The sequence below is a fragment of the Pelobates fuscus genome, chromosome 1 (assembly GCF_036172605.1).
Source record: "Pelobates fuscus isolate aPelFus1 chromosome 1, aPelFus1.pri, whole genome shotgun sequence".
NCBI classification, from domain to species: Eukaryota; Metazoa; Chordata; class Amphibia; order Anura; family Pelobatidae; genus Pelobates; species Pelobates fuscus.
This window is the reverse complement of record NC_086317.1, coordinates 311800046-311817394: the sequence shown is the minus strand read 5'-3', so window position 1 is coordinate 311817394 and position 17349 is coordinate 311800046. Positions and strand designations below refer to the sequence as shown.

Sequence of the window (17349 nt, the reverse complement as noted above, 5' to 3'; positions counted from 1 at the left end):
TAGACAAACACTATTCCTAGTGTGGAGTACCCTTGCATTTGCACTACTGCGCCACGGGGTCCAGTGGCCTTAAGCGTTAACTGTAACTCAAATGACCACATGTGCTCATATGATTACCTTAGGGTAAAACTGCGATACCACCATGATCTCAGCTTGTTCCCTGCATCATAACTCACTCCAGCTATACCTGCTAGCCATTAAACTGACTACAGGATTGAATAACTGAGCACACTGTTTTACTCAATCTTATTAGTTCCTACAGTTATTGAATATTCTATTGACTGTGGTGCATATAATATGTAAGAGTTTTATAAATATGGTGACCGCTCAAAAATGCACTGTGCTCTTAATGTCTTCACTTTATTATAAAACAAAAATGTGCTGTCTTATATGTACACATCATCTGTCTGACAGACCAACTACTGGCTATTTATTTATTGTATATTGTATGACACACGCTGTTCCCATGCACAACAAAAAAAAAAATTTAAAAATGAAGATTTGACTGTCCCTGAGGTTATTCCATATGAAAATCACATAAAAATGCCAGAAAAATTGTATATATAAAGCTAATAAATGCATAGGGTACAATATCAATGTACGTATTAATATAAAAGACAGAGGGAAAAAGGAGAACAAAACAAAACAATGGATTGAAAATCATATTCATATAAAAGCCATGATATCTGAATGTGTATTCAATCCAAAGTGTCCATAAATTGTAAGTCTTTAATGTTACCTCCCCTACGGTCCTTGTGAACTAAACCAATCCCTACACAAAAAAAAGTCTTTAAATTGAACCTCTGACATTGGTTACAGTGGTGAGCTACGTTATTTTAATGTTTTACTTCCAATGGCCCTGTGGTGCTCAAGTATGTGTTTCTTCATAGGTCTAATAGTCCGACCAACATACTGAACACCACAAGAACACTATAAATTATATTTTTGGAGAGGAAACTAATAAAACGTCTAATAGAAAAAGTGTTCCCAGTGGTAAAACTAAAATCTTTCACCAGTATAGATTGAAATTGGCAAGTTTTACTTTGACCACCCGTATAAAACCCATAAGTTTAGAAGATAACAGGCTAGGCATTGTTTCTGAAACAAAGGTAACAGCTAGTACCAAGAATAAAACAATATGGAATACAATCAGTAAAAATACATAAAAATAAATAAAAACAAAAAACAAATAAAACAATAATATCTGGAGAAAAAAAAAATATATAAATACCAAAAGGTAAGACACAGTCTTAGGGATAACAGCACATCTTCAAGCTCTTGTACGATACTTTTAGGATAGGCTGCTTGGTAGCAGCATATGAAAGGAAACATAAAACAAATGCAAACCAATAGTGCAGATTAGTTGAAACAAATGGGACAAACAACACTAAAAGCAGTAATCAACTCACATATAGTAGAGATATATCCAACTCTAGGAAAAACAGCATGCGTTGGTATTAAATCCTCACTTGCAGGATATCACTCTGATGTTGATGCTCAATAAGGTAGCGACTGCGAGGAAGCAAATCACAACAGGGGCATAGTGAGCAAATAGCACTCACTATGGTCCGCCCAGGGGAATTTTCCAAATGTTTGTGTATGTTTACCTGTTTGTAAATGTTACTGATACTTTTGTGTATATTATAATTTTTTTTATATATATATTTTTTTAATAATGCGTTTTATTGAAATAAATGTACTTAGTTTATATTAAATAAAAAGAAAAAGTGTATGTATAATTAAAAATGTATTAAAATTTAGTTATATAAATATTAATAAAGTTTGAAAAAGGTAAATTAAACCAGCCCTGTTCCATTTGAGCTTTTCATAAAGATAGCATCTAGTTCCCACAGTTTCAATGCAGACAGAAGATATACATGAAAAAGTACAGACACCAGATTGACTGTCTCTAAATTTAAGACAACATACTGCTCTTGACTTGAAATAAAATTAGAAAAACAAAGTCTCCCCAAAGCTTTGATAAATCCACCCTTAGCATGGACCCCAAGTAAAGATACATCCACCTCACCAGGCCCAGATATATCCACCTTTTTAAAGAGGAAAAACAATATTTTACTTACCACTCCTTCCTCCATTTGGCTACTGTACAGACTACCAACCAGGCTGGCAGATTGTATCACCCCCTGTACATTCAACATCAGAAAACTGAGGTCCATCAACCTTTCAATATCTTTTGTCTTAAATTTTTGTTTCACCTTAAATTTATGTCACGCCATTGCACCTTTATGTCATGGTTTTGTATGCTTGCATGATGACTGTGCATTAACACAATCCATTATTGCCTTTCATGACAGCTTATTCTCTCAGATTGGGCCAGATTGAACAGATTCCCCATACATCTTCTATAACTCTTCACAAACACTGTCCACCAGATTCTCAAGCATAATTAGATTTTTGGCAAAAAGTAAGGTGACAGCGCACAGATGGTAAAGGTATTTCACAATAGCAGCAGTAAATGGAACATAGCCTGTTAGAAAATACAAAGGACACTCACATATTCAAGAGCACATCAGGTCGGCTCTGAACTCAGTAGATATTATACCCCCACTCAGAATGGTGTTGTGTAGAAGGTCCCAGCATGGTAACTCTCCAGAATTAAAGTTTAGGAACCAATAAGTAAATAAATATATTTGGCCTGTGCTGGTTGAGTTTGAGATATCAAGTTATGCTTTTGAAGAAGATCTTTAAATACAGTTTGTTGTCACTGGAGCACAAATATTTTTTTGCGCATCTTCTTTTTTAAATTATTATTTTAAAGGAAGGATTAGAGTGCATCCTCTAATGCTATATTCTGTATACACCTATGAAGTGATATATATTAGTTTTATGGTGACATACTGTTTTGGGCATTTGTGTGCTAGTAGCAACCAAAAAAGCATGGATTATACTTCTAAAAACAAAATTGGTGCTGCACGCAAAAGACTCAGAATCTCCATTCCAATTGCATGTAGAACTAAACTGGATGCAAGTTGGGTTTATGTCTGATAATAGTAGATAATGGAAAGTAAATTCAGTGCTTCTGACACGTGGATGGCAAAAGACGCAGGCAAAGGCGAAGTCGTATATTTTGCATTGAAATGTATATTGGCTTGATAGTAAGGGAATCAAGTTCCCATGGGTTCCCACTGCACTAGAGCCCTGAATCAATGCCGTAGATGATCTGTCCTCAAGGTAGTGTGGGGACACTAAAATATATTCCGAAAATTGACTATATTAGACTCTCCCATTGTCAAATCTATCTCCACTGCAGTCACATTTTATTATTGGACGCCAGCCACAAAAACATAAGACGTCAGCTTAAGTCAAATCTTGTATCCATTTTTCCAGTATTGGGAGTCAATTATGGGGCCAGCAATACTGTTAAGTCAGCACGTATTGTTATATTGTATATGTCCGTGTACTGTAATAATCAGTATAAATAGTGTACATTGTGCTGCTGTTGTTGTGCATCCTGTATGCATTGTAAGTTATTGTGTTTGTCTAGTTTAAGAAAGAATAATTGTGATAGGAGCAGGCTGAAGCTCATGACTATAATATATTTGTAGGATTTGCACACAAATTAGTTCACCTAACATCAGACATCACATTAACTGATTATTGTGTTATTTAATTCATTATTAACATTTAACACGTATTCTAATATTTTGAATGGTAGCTTTTATACTAAATATTTCTAGTAATAACAGTAATGCCATGAGAGCTACAGTAATGCCATGAGAGCTACAGTCTATGTCGATAGTCTACAAACAAGGTATGAGGGGGCGCTCTCCCTCTTTAAGACTGGCACGTGATGAAGAAGCAGTGGACCGGGAGCGCGCAGGCTGGCTCGTGCCCGTCGTAGTAGGTCTCTGTGTGTACAGGAGGCGGGCACGCGCACAGCAGCAGCACCTGGCCAGGTGGGGTTGGGGGTGCGCGGCGTGGGCGCGCGCGCACGGGGGGTCTCGAGGCGGTGTTGGCGGTTGGGGCCGTTCATGGCAGCTTAGTGATCGGTGCCAAGCCTGAGATCCCCCCCCACCACCACCACCAGACATGAGAAGCGAGAGGGAGCCCCCGCCAGCCGTGCTGAGGGCTAATCGGGAGAACCGGAGCGGAGACAGACAGAACCAGGACCTGGAGCCCGGGAACAGCAACATGAAACCCAGGGAGGAGAGGAAGACAGCCCTGAGCAAGGTGCACCCAGTGCCAGCCAGCCAGCCACCATGACACTCACTGCATCATCACACTGCATCCATCCATCCATCCATAGTGTTAGAGGATGGGAGGGAGGGGATAGCTATTGCTATAATACAGACATGGCCCTTAGCTGAACATCCCTCATGCTTTGCCAGCTTCACATTTTACAAAGCATCATGGGAGTTGTAGTTGTATAGTAGCTGGAGGTACCTGTGGCCTTGCTGCTCTAGCACATCCTCTACACCAGCATTACACTGCTTTATATGGACAGCTGGATCCATAGACTGGCAGCATCCCAGCCTTCATGGAGGAGCTTTGTACACATGTACTAGTTTGAGGTGGAGGATTTATAATGTGGGCAGAAATATTACTGAATGAAAAGATCAGGTCACCCCAGCTGCCATTGTCACCCCAGCTGTCATTGTCAATACAAACATTTCATTTGATGGTCAAATGTAGTTTGCAAACATCTGGTGTGATAAGGGCAGCAATCACACATACACATTATATATATGTATTGTATCCAGCCTTATGTCAATGTACATATAACATGTAAGTACAGTTAGTGTAGTTATTTTGCAGTTCATTAATTAATACTAAAGCAGAGCCATGCCCTGTGGCAGCACCATGGACAGCAGTTGTCTCAGTGAAACCTGAGACTGTCTCAATCTGACATGTTTTGTTATTGTGTAGTCCTATGGTAATCATTCATAATTAACATCCCCAGCATTGAAGAATCAGAGCAGGATTAGTATTTGCCCTGTGTTTTTAAAGAGTCTATAAATAATTATTATTTTTAGACAGATAAGGAAGCAGACAGGCGTGTCTGCATGCAATGTGGCCTGTGAAATCATACTAATGTTTTGCTATAACCACCCATTCTAGGTTTCTTATGAATGGGCTGAGTGGTTTAATGTAATTTTCAGATGGTTGGACAGATATCATTGTAACGTGATGTATACAGTGTTTTAAAAGTATTTACCCACTTTTTGTTAAATTACTCAAGAAACATGCACTTCGGGTAATATGATAATGGTTATGCATTAATTGATCAAATAAGAACACGGCTCTTAATGAATGACAGTATTCTTGAACTAACCTGTGTTGTTATATTGTAGGTAGTGATACGTCGCCTTCCTCCTAACATCAGTAAAGAACAATTGGAGGAGCAGCTACATCCTCTGCCAGCACATGATTACTTTGAATTTTGTTCTGCTGATCCCAGGTAGAGGGCTTTAGATGATATATAATAATGGAACTGAATTTGAGATGTGCAGAATAGTGAAAGCTGTTATAACTGCTGTGTACATATCAGAGAATAGTAGCAGCGGACACACCACAACTACATTAACAACACAAGTGATATGTATGGCTGCAGAGCTAATAATTCAGTTTAGAGATGGTAATGTCATTAGAGTAATCTCTAGCTTTGCACAGGAAACAATATGATCATTTACTTTGGTCTATAGGTATGGAGATGTCCATTGAGAATAGAGATGCCAAATGAAGACATATTAAACCCTTAAAAATGATTTGCCTATTTTGCTCTGGCACCCTGTAACCTTGAAATCGAGGTCAATGAGTTTTGGTCCCAAATGGTTTCAACACAAATATTTGATAATTTGCTGTTTACAATAACATTGTTTCCTTCATGTAATTAATTAATATTCATTACTACATCATCCACCATAAAAAGAGAGAATGGTTGCATGTAAACAATATTTATAATGATAATCAATCACATTTGGATCTGTGTGTCTGAAAATTGCAGAGATGTGTAAATAATTGTTTGTTAGTGGTTCTTTACAGTAAGGGCAATATTCACTTAGTTTTTTAAAAAAAAATCAAAACATCATAAACAAACAAGATATTCAGTATTAGACAAGTGTTGTTATATGTAGCTCTTATAGCTATTAATCTACATTTATGTCTAATTCCAGCTTATATCCACACCTCTACTCTAGAGCCTATATAAATTTTAGAAATCCAGAAGACATTCTCCTTTTCAGAGATCGATTTGATGGCTTTATCTTCATTGACAACAAAGGTTAGCATGCTCTTCTACATATTTTCTATTTCATCTGTATTCTAAGACATGATCTTTTCTGTTTTAAGGATTTCAACAAGCATCATAACCACTTTATCCCACTGTAGTGACTGTGATACCAGGCGTACCCTGGCCTGATATCAGTAATGGAGCAAATGATTTTGCAACGGTTTGCCCTCATACCTGAGTCTCCACGTTTCAATAGTTTGCCATATCTTGCCAGCAAGCATTATGTCAGGCAGGATTCTGCTTTGTTTTTAAAAAGTATTTTACACGTTTTGCATTGCTTGAATGTTGTCCTAGGAGATTATCTTTCTATTTTTGTTAAAAGGTTACTCCAACCATCTTAACCACTACAGCCCACTGTAGTGGCTATGATGTTAAGAGTACACTGGCGCCAGTAATGGGGCAAACCGTTTTACGATGGTTTGCCCTCTTACATTGTCCTGCCAGGGCACCTGGCCTCTGTTGAAACAGGGCTTATGATATTTGGATTTTGCATATCTGCAGAAGCCTGATGCCAATCCTGCTGCTCATTTATTGGCTGAGAGCATCAGCTCACTACTCTGAGGCAATGAATGAGTGTATGTGCATCTAAGTTTGCACAGAATTTGCTATAGCCAGCCTATGACACTTGTTCCAAGCTGGCTGATGCTGCCCCTATGATGTTGCCGGAGGTTAAGTTACACTTCCCGCAGCAAAGTAGTTTAATTACGTATACAGACGCCAGGCACCATGACAACTGCAAATGACTTAAGTGGTCATGGTGCCTGCAGGGACCCTTTGATGGAGCATTCTAAGTATATGTATAAGAATAATAATATAATTCAATTAAACTTTTATTGAACGATATATTGTTTCGTTCCCTATATTTTATCCAGGTCAGGAGTACCCAGCGGTCGTTGAATTTGCTCCTTTTCAGAAGATTTCAAAAAAGAAGCTGAAAAAAAAAGACACAAAAGCTGGAAGCATTACTGAAGGTTAGTATTCTAATTTTTTTTTAAATAAAAATTAAGTGCAATAAATAACATTGTATAACTTCATTTTATTTCATAAAAGAACAACAGTCCTAAAAATGATTGTGTACAAAATACAGTAAACCCATGAATGGAATAATTGCATGGAAAAATATCCACAGATCCACAGATTCAAGGAGAAAATAAATCAATTTGCAGATGAACCATTCATTTTATTATAGTAATACTAGAGGCCGCAAATGACATTTTGTTTAATATGTTATATACATTGAAGAACATTTTTGTTCTCTTTTCAAAATGTTAAACTCTTTGTGCTTTTGTTTATTACTGATTGTATTTTGTATTTTCATAGATCTTGAATACAAGAAATTTTTGGAGAACTATTGTGCAGACGATGAGAAAATATGTGCAAATCCAGAGATTCTTTTGGGAGAAATTGAAGCAAAAACAAAGGAACTAATTGGTCTGTTATTTATATTCACATTTTTGTTTCCATTCTAATGTTTTAAAACATACATACTTTTAAACAAATATTTAAGCAAACTAGCAATTTGTAGAAAAGATTCTAATGTAAAACCCAGTTGAGCAGCATACTGTAAGCACAATAGATTGACATGGTTATAGTGCCTGAAATCTGTGGGCACCTGGTCCCATGTCACTACTGTGACAAAACGCCTTTTGTCACTGGATTGTTAGGTGACAAGCTGCCCTTTTCCGCCTGATTGCCAGCCTCCTTCTGCATGACTATGGCCCCTGGGAGATTTGGCCCTTTGAAAACATTATTCAGCCTTACCGGAGTGTATTTCATTACTTCTGACCCTTTAAATACTATGGGGAAGGATTGGTACTTTTTATATGGCACTTCGGATGCAGCCGAAGTCGTCGAAGTGGCCGCCATTCGACAAAGGAACACGTGGCGGCGGCCATTTTAATTTAGTCGAACGCGGTCAGCGGTGTGTGCTAGTAAATCCATGGAACTAAAATCGGCTACACAAATGCACGAACACCGCTGACCCTTACCGTCTCCTCCACTTCGATGCTTCGGCTAAAGTCGAAGTGCGTTCGACAATTCGAACGCCATGTTACACTGTGCTATTTTCACAGTGGGGGAGGGATTGTATGTTTTTCAATTGTGTTAGGTTGGTCTCCTCTCCCAACACCAGCCAATGCTGAACCCAACACGCATGCACGGTGAGTGCCACGTGTGCATTAAGCCTACCCCACAGGGAAACAAAACTTTCCTTTGGGGATTTAGAAGACGCTGGATATCGTCTTGCAAAGCATGAGGACGTCCAGTGCGGATTCGTGGAGTCAAACTATTGATGCTTCCAGTACTGCAAGCAGCTCATCAAAATTCTGGGGCCACCAAAAATGGCCCCAGCACGATAAGAGGAGCCCCAGGTATCCATTGATACCTGGGACTCCCTGGTGTGAACAGGGATTTAACCCTGCTCACACTAAATCTGCCGGGCATTAAATGCCACCCCATAGGCATTTAACCCCTTAAGACCGCAGCCAAATGTACAAGTTGTGATCCAAAAAAACGTAAACAAAACCTGGCATTTGCGCTATATGTCTGTCCAACCATAATTCACCTCTTTCATATTAAATGCACCCCCCATTATTATATATCATTTTATTCAGGGGAAACGGGGCTTTCGTTTAACATCAAATATTTAGGTATGGAACATAATTTAATATGAAAAAAATATTTAAAAAATGGGAGAAAATAAGAATTTTTTAAATTTTTTTAGTTCTACGTGACATTCTAACTGTGAATGTCATAATACTGTTTGCTTTTACTGCAATACAATACACATATTTGTATTCAGCGATGTCTCGCGTGTAAAACAGTACCCCCTATGTACAGGTTTTATGGTGTTGTGGGAAGTTACAGGGTCAAATATAGCGTGTTACATATTTCAGTTTTTTTACATTGAAATTCGCCAGATTGGTTACGTTGCCTTTGAGACCATATGGTAGCCCAGAAATAAGAATTACCCCCATGATGGCATACCATTTGCAAAAGTAGACAACCTAAGGTATTGCAAATTGAGTATGTCCAGTCTTTTTTAGTAGCCACTTGGTCACAAACACTGGCCAAAGTTAGTGTTAATATTTGAAAATGCAAAAAACTAATTTGAATGCAAATTTTGGCCAGTGTTTGTGACTAAGTGGCTACTAAAAAAACTGAACATACCCTATTTGCAATACCCTGGGTTGTCTACTATTGCAAATGGTATGCCATCATGGGGATAATTTTCATTCCTGGGCTACCATACGGTCTCAAAGGCAACCTGGCGAATTTTGAAAACACCATAAAACCTGTACATGAGGGGTACTGTTATACTCAGGAGACTTCGCTGAACACAAATATTAGTGTTTCAAAACAGTAAAACGTATCACAACAATTATATCGTCAGTGTAAGTGCCATTTGTGTGTGAAAAATGCAAAAAATGTCACTGTCACTGACGATATCGTCGTTGTAATATATTTTACTGTTTTGAAACACTAATATTTGTGTTCAGCGAAGTCTTCCGAGTAAAACAGTACCCCCCATGTACAGGTTTCATGGTGTCTTGGAAAGTTACAGAGTTAAATATAGTGCTAGACAATGTAATTCCCTGAACTTTTGGCCTGGGTTGGCAGGCAGGTCCTGCAAATTGTAATTAATAAAATGACCTAATTATGTAAAATTATTACATAAATATATGCGTAGAATTATTATATATATATGTGTGTATATATATATGTGTGTATATTTATGTATATAATTTTTTTTAATTATTTTTATTTATATATAGGTATATACATAGTGATATATACGTATATACTTATGTATATAGATATATATATTATTTCGTTCTACATGTATTTTGATATCAATATATATATATTAATTTTAAAATACAGTTAGAACGAAATTACGCATGTTTATATATTTTTTATCTATTTTTTTTTATTATTTTTGTATTATTTTTTTATTTATTTTTTTAATGTATTTATATATTTATTTATTTTTTATTATATATAAATATATATAATGAAAATTATATATATATTTAATCAATATCATTGTACGTGTATTTTGATATTAATATATATATATAATTATGTATATATTAATATTAAAATACACGTAGACAGTGTATGCATATTTATGTGTATGTGTGTATATGTGTGTATATATATACTTAGATCATATATATAATAAATATATATATGATCTAAGTATATATAATTTATTTTTACACTGTTTTAACATTTTTTATTTTTTTTTCAGACAGCAGGGGGAGTACCTGTCATTACAGGCACTCCCCCTGCTGGCAATGCCTTGGACGGCTATGCCGTCCATGTGATCGCGGGGTCCTCGCAAGGACCTCGCGATCACATGGCCCTGGGCGGCTGAAGAGGACGCAGGGGGACTCCCTGGGCTCCCAGGTAAGTCCCCCATACCGCGATCGCCGGCGTGGGATCGCCGGCGACCGGGTAAGTACATAAGATCGCAGGACGTACTATGCCGTCCTGCGGCTTTTAGAGCCACCAAAATAAGGACGGCATAGTACGTCCTGCGGTCTTAAGGGGTTAAGCCCACTTTGTGTAGAAAGCCCTAAAGGCGTTAAGGGGCTAACTAAATTAGGGGTTGAATTAGTATGTTCTTCTACAGCATACATTTATTGGTTTTTTATATGTTTAAAGTTTTCAAAGGTGTACTGTATATCAGTTTTCTTTCTGCAAGTATTTATGAACTTTTATAACATAAAACATATTGCATTTATATACATTGGACTCATACACATTTCTTTGTTTATTTTTAGCAAGGAGAACAACCCCTCTATTGGAATTCATCAAAAACAGAAAGTTGGAGAAGCAGGTACAATTAGAGTCTTGAGTCTAGTTAAGTTAAATCAAGAACAGAACCAAATAGCACACACCTTCATGAGTAAAAGTAAAGATTTCTATAAATTCATACATGTTGCAACATATTTTAGAGAATAAGAGAGGAGAAAAGAGAAGAAAGAAGACGCAGAGAATTTGAGAAGAAACGATTAAGGGAGGAAGAAAAGAGAAAACGCAGAGAAGAAGAAAGACGCAAGAGAAAAGAAGCTGACAAACAAAAGAAAATGTCTGAAAAGGAAATCAGGATTAAGGTAAAGTAAACCTTTAAATTTATAATAGATTATAATTAGGCAAGTAATATGGGAGTAATTACTAATAGGATCAACGACAGTGGTGCATCCATTATACTTGTTATCACAGCAGCTCTAGTAGAATAACAGGGGCATACCGTGGCTTTACATGTTTTATACTTAATATACATATAATCAAAAACATGCAGTCCCAGGCATTAGGATTTTTGTTAGAACCCCTACATTGAGCATCTGTACTGAAAAATATTTAAGTGGTCACCCTGATTCCTGTCTGGGTATGAAGTGATTATTTTCCCATGTCAAGAGTATTTTCATTATGTATGAAAACAGCAACACACTATTAGTTCTAGTGACATATGGTGGGAACAATTTATTTCTTGTATGTGTGTGGTGTGACTGTTGAAAAAGCATCCAGGGATCCAGCTTTTTTGGTATGTGGTTTGTCTTTCTTTTCCCCTCTTTATATAGTTAGTATGGACATATATACATACTTTGCCAATTATGTACTATACTTAATATTTCACTTTGTTATGGTGAAAAAATTGTTGTTTTTTTATATTACCTACTTATTAATCTCATCACTGGAGTGCAAGAATTCTGACATCGTGCTATATATTATGTATAAATAGAATAGCCTTACTTGCCTTTTTAGCATTAGCTAAATGGTAGATCGCTATATGTTGTAGAACTGCAATTTCCATGATGCTTTGCCATTCTAATGTGCCACAAGGTTGTAGTTCTTCTACAACATCTTGATATCTACCTTTTGCCCATTACCGCTTTAGATAATGATTCTCTACATAACTCATGGGGGACATAAATATGATGTCAGATTGTGCAATCACAAAAATTAAAAGGGACGCTGCATATGGGTTTAATAATTGCTGGTGTCTTAGTTGTTTATGCAAGTTATGGATAACTTTAACCCTGCTTGCACCCACTGAGTTTTGTAATGTTATTAAAGTATTTGTATTGGTTGCATACAAGTATTACCATGGTGCCCACATGTGCATTATTGAGTTAGAGGTGTGAATTATCCAAATGTTTTGTTGTTCCAAGTATATAGAGTTATGTGTATATTGTACCCACAAAACAAAAGAGTAATTCAAATAATAAATAAGCTGGATGTGCAGATTTGGAATGCAGGCACTTGCTTAGCTGTAAAATATCTTACTTTTTTATCTTTATCTCTAGCTGCTTAAGAAACCTGAAAAAGGAGATGAGGCTATCAGTGATAAACAGAAGGAGAAGATAGAAGACATTGACATAGAGGAAGCAAAATGGGAAAAGTCATCCGTATCTGGGAGTATCAAAGTACGGCCATTTGAAACCTTTGTCAAGGAACTCAAAGAAAAGTACGTGCATTTTGGTTTAAAATTGCTTTTTTATGTATAAATTCCCTGCACCTGTGTTGTAGTGAGCATACAGCTACTTAAGCAGCAGGTTTATTGTGCTTGATCTCCCGTAGGTAATATGTTTAAAACAAGTAGAGGTTCAGAGGTTTTGCTTATCTGCAACAGATAAGTTGGTGCCACTCTTTTCTGTACAACACGATAATGTAATTTAGACTACGTCAGATATAAAGCTAATGATAAATAGTTAACCAGCTAGACAAGCCATTTACATATAAATGCAGAGTTGTATGTTTGTGCAATGTTAATATAAAGTTTACTTACAAAAGTATACAGTGTGAGTGAGAAATAATCAAATAAAAGCTTCTATTAATACAAACAGAATTACATTTTTAGAAATAATTACATACTTTTACAATTCATACTTAAACAGTGGCTTTCTCAGAGTGCTTTATGGAAATGGCTTCATACTGAATCTTGTTTAAGGGTTCATGTAAATCGATTATACTAATCTATGTATTAATAATGTTACTGATTAATGTATTATTAATGCTGCTGATAATTTCAACTGCTTCCAAACGTTTGAATCACTATGATTTTTATGATGCTTAGTTCAAACTATTGAAGCCACATTTTTTACCTGTTTAGTTATTAAGTGAATGACTTTTATTACGCTATCCTCACATTTTGTGCAGTGAAAGTGTTGTGGGTTCTAGACCAGCTGCTAATTTCTGGACAGTCTCCTAATTCTGAGGCCCCTTTAGACTAACGATTTGGTCATACAGGTATCTAAACCAACAGCTCTGTCTCTTCCTTTTTACATATGCTTTATTTTTTTATTATTCTTTATTTTGTTTGTGCAAAGGATTAACAATTATGCATTCAAAGCCATAACAGTGCATAGAAGTATCAGTGTTTCAACAAGGGTATCAGCATGGCATAGTTTAGACCTGCACATTTTTCAATAGGTTACTCAGGCGTAGTGTGTCCATTGTAAGAAAACAGAAATGGGAAGTATATCATACTTTGAACAGTAGGTATAGACATGTATGTGACAGTAGAGAACATTGCACATTTTAGGCTTATCACAGTATGCTACGACACAGTCTGTATACAGTACATGTAAAGCAGGTCTCTCAGTTAACTGTGTGTGCTTAAAATATACATTACATTTAAGCAGGTGCTAGTGTGGTTGCTGTTTGTGGTAGGAGCATGCTGCAATGAGCTATGCCTGTATTTAGTGGGGTATTTATCGCCCTGGGGTTCCGAATCTGAAACTCAAGGCCTAATCCTTAGGGAGGAGGGGGGGGGGGGGCTCGTGGGCAGCAGGGAGATGTGGGTTGGGATATTGCTACAGCCGTGTTCGTCTGGCGCGTGAGGGGGTGGGTTTGGAAGTCCTCGGTTCGTAAGTCGGTCTATGGTGTGTGGCGGGGGATCTGTCGTATGTGTGTGTTTGCCGTGTGTCTCGGTCGGGTCCCATGGGGACAGTTGGGGGTTGCGACTTGTGGTGGTCCCCTTATATCGGGGGAGGGGGTTGTGTGTGTTGGTTGTTCTATGTGGCTTCCTTTCTTGGTGTTGTTTCGTTAACAGAGGGTTATGTGCGATCGGGATTATCAGGTAGGGGGCGCGAGGGGAGTGGTGCTGGTGGAGGATGAGAGACTTAGGGTAGGCGGGGTGGTGTCATGCCTTAACTATGGTATCCTCTTACTTCCTGGTTCCACGGAGCCTAGCCACACCCCTTTATGACACGGTCTCCTTATTTAATCCGACCGCACCAGCTGATCGACGCTGGATTATTGAACTACGTTCCGTACTCACGAACCGGCTACAACTTCGTTGTGAAAGCCTTCTGTTACCGGACCGGACTGGAAGACACTTCAAGTTCCCTTCACCTCTCCTCATCCACGACTAAAGCTGAACTCTCTTCACTTATGATAACCGCCTCTGAGGAGATCTCGGGAACCAGTGTTCTATGTGCCGGAAGCTAAGTAAAACCTCTGTGATAAGCGTTACATCTCAAAGCCGTTATTCCTGTCACCAAAGTCCTTCTATAAAACAACCCATTTACAGCTATCTTTAACTCATTCACTATACAAGTTAGCTGCATCTGTCTTGCTTCAGTTAAATGCTATGGAACAGCTATTGTAACTTCTTATCACCTAATTCGTTAATACTACTAAGAGACTCTTTCTGATTCAGTGTCTGCTAATTACTACCGTTTACTACTTAAAGCTACAGTGCCTGTAATTGTGGACTTCAGTTATCGTTTACTACTTAAAGCTACAGTGCCTCTAATTGTGGACTTCAGTTATCGTTTACTACTTAAAGCTACAGTGCCTGTAATTGTGGACTTCAGTTATCGTTTACTAATTAAAGCTACAGTACCTGTAAATTGGACTTAACGTCACAATATCTTCTACTTTTTATAATAAATATTCAAACTATAAGAAATCTGCAGTTGTGTTCCTTCATAACAAATGTTTAAACGTGACAGAATAATCCAGCCTTTGTAATGGATCCAGCAGATTTCGATTCTACGATAACTACGCTGAATCAACGAGTCAATACACTAGCCCATGGTTTGCAAGACCTTCAAGTTACTAATGAAAGAATTCTCACTTATGTCAAAGACTTACAGACACATCCTCCTCATACTGTTCTGCACTCACTTAGCGATCCTGTTTTTCATGTGTCCTTGCTAAAACCTCATCATCCTGACCCTTTCCATAGAAATGTCACTACTTCTCCTGTTCCCATATTGGTCCAGGATGAAGAAGAATACGAAATTCAAAGTATACTGGATTCAAGGATTCATCGTGGCTCTTTACAATACCTCATCAGATGGAAAGGATATGGAATTGATGAAGATACATGGGAAAACTCCTCTGTCGTTCATGCTGACAAATTGATTTCCAAATTTCACAAGCGTTACCCTTCTAAACCAAGTCAATAGCACCCAGAGGTTGCTCATTAAGGAGAGGGTACTGTCATGCCTTAACTATGGTATCCTCTTACTTCCTGGTTCCACGGAGCCTAGCCACACCCCTTTATGACACGGTCTCCTTATTTAATCCGACCGCACCAGCTGATCGACGCTGGATTATTGAACTACGTTCCGTACTCACGAACCGGCTACAACTTCGTTGTGAAAGCCTTCTGTTACCGGACCGGACTGGAAGACACTTCAAGTTCCCTTCACCTCTCCTCATCCACGACTAAAGCTGAACTCTCTTCACTTATGATAACCGCCTCTGAGGAGATCTCGGGAACCAGTGTTCTATGTGCCGGAAGCTAAGTAAAACCTCTGTGATAAGCGTTACATCTCAAAGCCGTTATTCCTGTCACCAAAGTCCTTCTATAAAACAACCCATTTACAGCTATCTTTAACTCATTCACTATACAAGTTAGCTGCATCTGTCTTGCTTCAGTTAAATGCTATGGAACAGCTATTGTAACTTCTTATCACCTAATTCGTTAATACTACTAAGAGACTCTTTCTGATTCAGTGTCTGCTAATTACTACCGTTTACTACTTAAAGCTACAGTGCCTCTAATTGTGGACTTCAGTTATCGTTTACTACTTAAAGCTACAGTGCCTGTAATTGTGGACTTCAGTTATCGTTTACTAATTAAAGCTACAGTACCTGTAAATTGGACTTAACGTCACAATATCTTCTACTTTTTATAATAAATATTCAAACTATAAGAAATCTGCAGTTGTGTTCCTTCATAACAAATGTTTAAACGTGACAGGTGGGGTGTGAGAGGTGAGGTGTGGGCTCTGGGGGCTCATGCCCGGGTACGCATCCCACCCCCACCCCCCGGGCCCGGTGTCTGCATGTTCGTCCTGGGCCATCTGGTCCAATGATCCCTCCATCAGAGCTTCGTTGTCATTGTTTGGTCCCTCCAGGGGCAGGAGCCCCCCGACTGCTCCCGAGAGTTGTGTGTTTTCTCCGTTCGCAGCGGGGGAGGCGAGCCACTGGAGCCAGTGGTCCCAGGTGTCATGATAGCACTGTATGCGCCCCGCCGCCGAGAGGATTAGCTCCTCAATGCGTCTAATGTCTTCCACTCTGGTCAGCCATTCTCTCAGTGTTGGGGCCGTGGGTTTTTTCCAGTGTGCCAGAATAAGACTACGTGCCGCGTTTAGAAGGTGCGGTATCACTGATCTTTTGAATCCGTTTATGGGGATTGAGGTTAGTTGGAGCAGGTAGATTTCAGGTGTGAGTTGTAGGTTCGCATCTGTTATGGTCACTAAAACTGCGTGGATCACCTCCCAGAAGGGTTTGATGAGTGGGCATGTCCACCAGATGTGGAAGAGGGATCCCAGTTCCCTCCTGCACCTCCTGCATTCTGGTTTGCAGGTGGCTGTCATTACGGATAGTTTCTCAGGTGTCCTGTACCAGTGTGAGATCATTTTATACCCAGTTTCCAGGAATTTAGTGGCTATTGAGGCTTTGTGTATGAGTGTAAACACTGTGGTCCATTGCTATGCAGATAATGCGTGTCCTAGGTCCCTTTCCCAGTATCTAGTGAAGTAGGGGAGGGGCGCATCGGTGTGAGGCGTAATTTGCAAGCGGTAGAGAAACGAGATTGCGTGCGGTGGGATTGGGGGGTTCGTGCACACAGT

At 38.5% G+C, this 17349-nt stretch overlaps 1 protein-coding gene across 3 annotated transcripts in view; it reads left to right on the top strand.

Annotated features, from left to right (window-relative positions):
* Positions 1-3871: 3871 nt before the first annotated feature.
* Positions 3872-17349, top strand: part of UPF3A (UPF3A regulator of nonsense mediated mRNA decay) — a 38257-nt gene continuing 24779 nt past the window's right edge. Inside the window, exons 1-8 of one of the 3 annotated variants that reach the window (XM_063458607.1) lie at positions 3872-4191; positions 5313-5419; positions 6135-6241; positions 7123-7221; positions 7571-7681; positions 11038-11093; positions 11212-11370; positions 12565-12725. In XM_063458607.1, the coding sequence (XP_063314677.1) occupies positions 4051-4191; positions 5313-5419; positions 6135-6241; positions 7123-7221; positions 7571-7681; positions 11038-11093; positions 11212-11370; positions 12565-12725 (941 nt within the window). In that variant the 5' untranslated portion in view covers positions 3872-4050. The remainder of the gene's footprint in view (positions 4192-5312; positions 5420-6134; positions 6242-7122; positions 7222-7570; positions 7682-11037; positions 11094-11211; positions 11371-12564; positions 12726-17349) is intronic. The other 2 variants (XM_063458622.1, XM_063458614.1) reach the window with 2 other exon arrangements.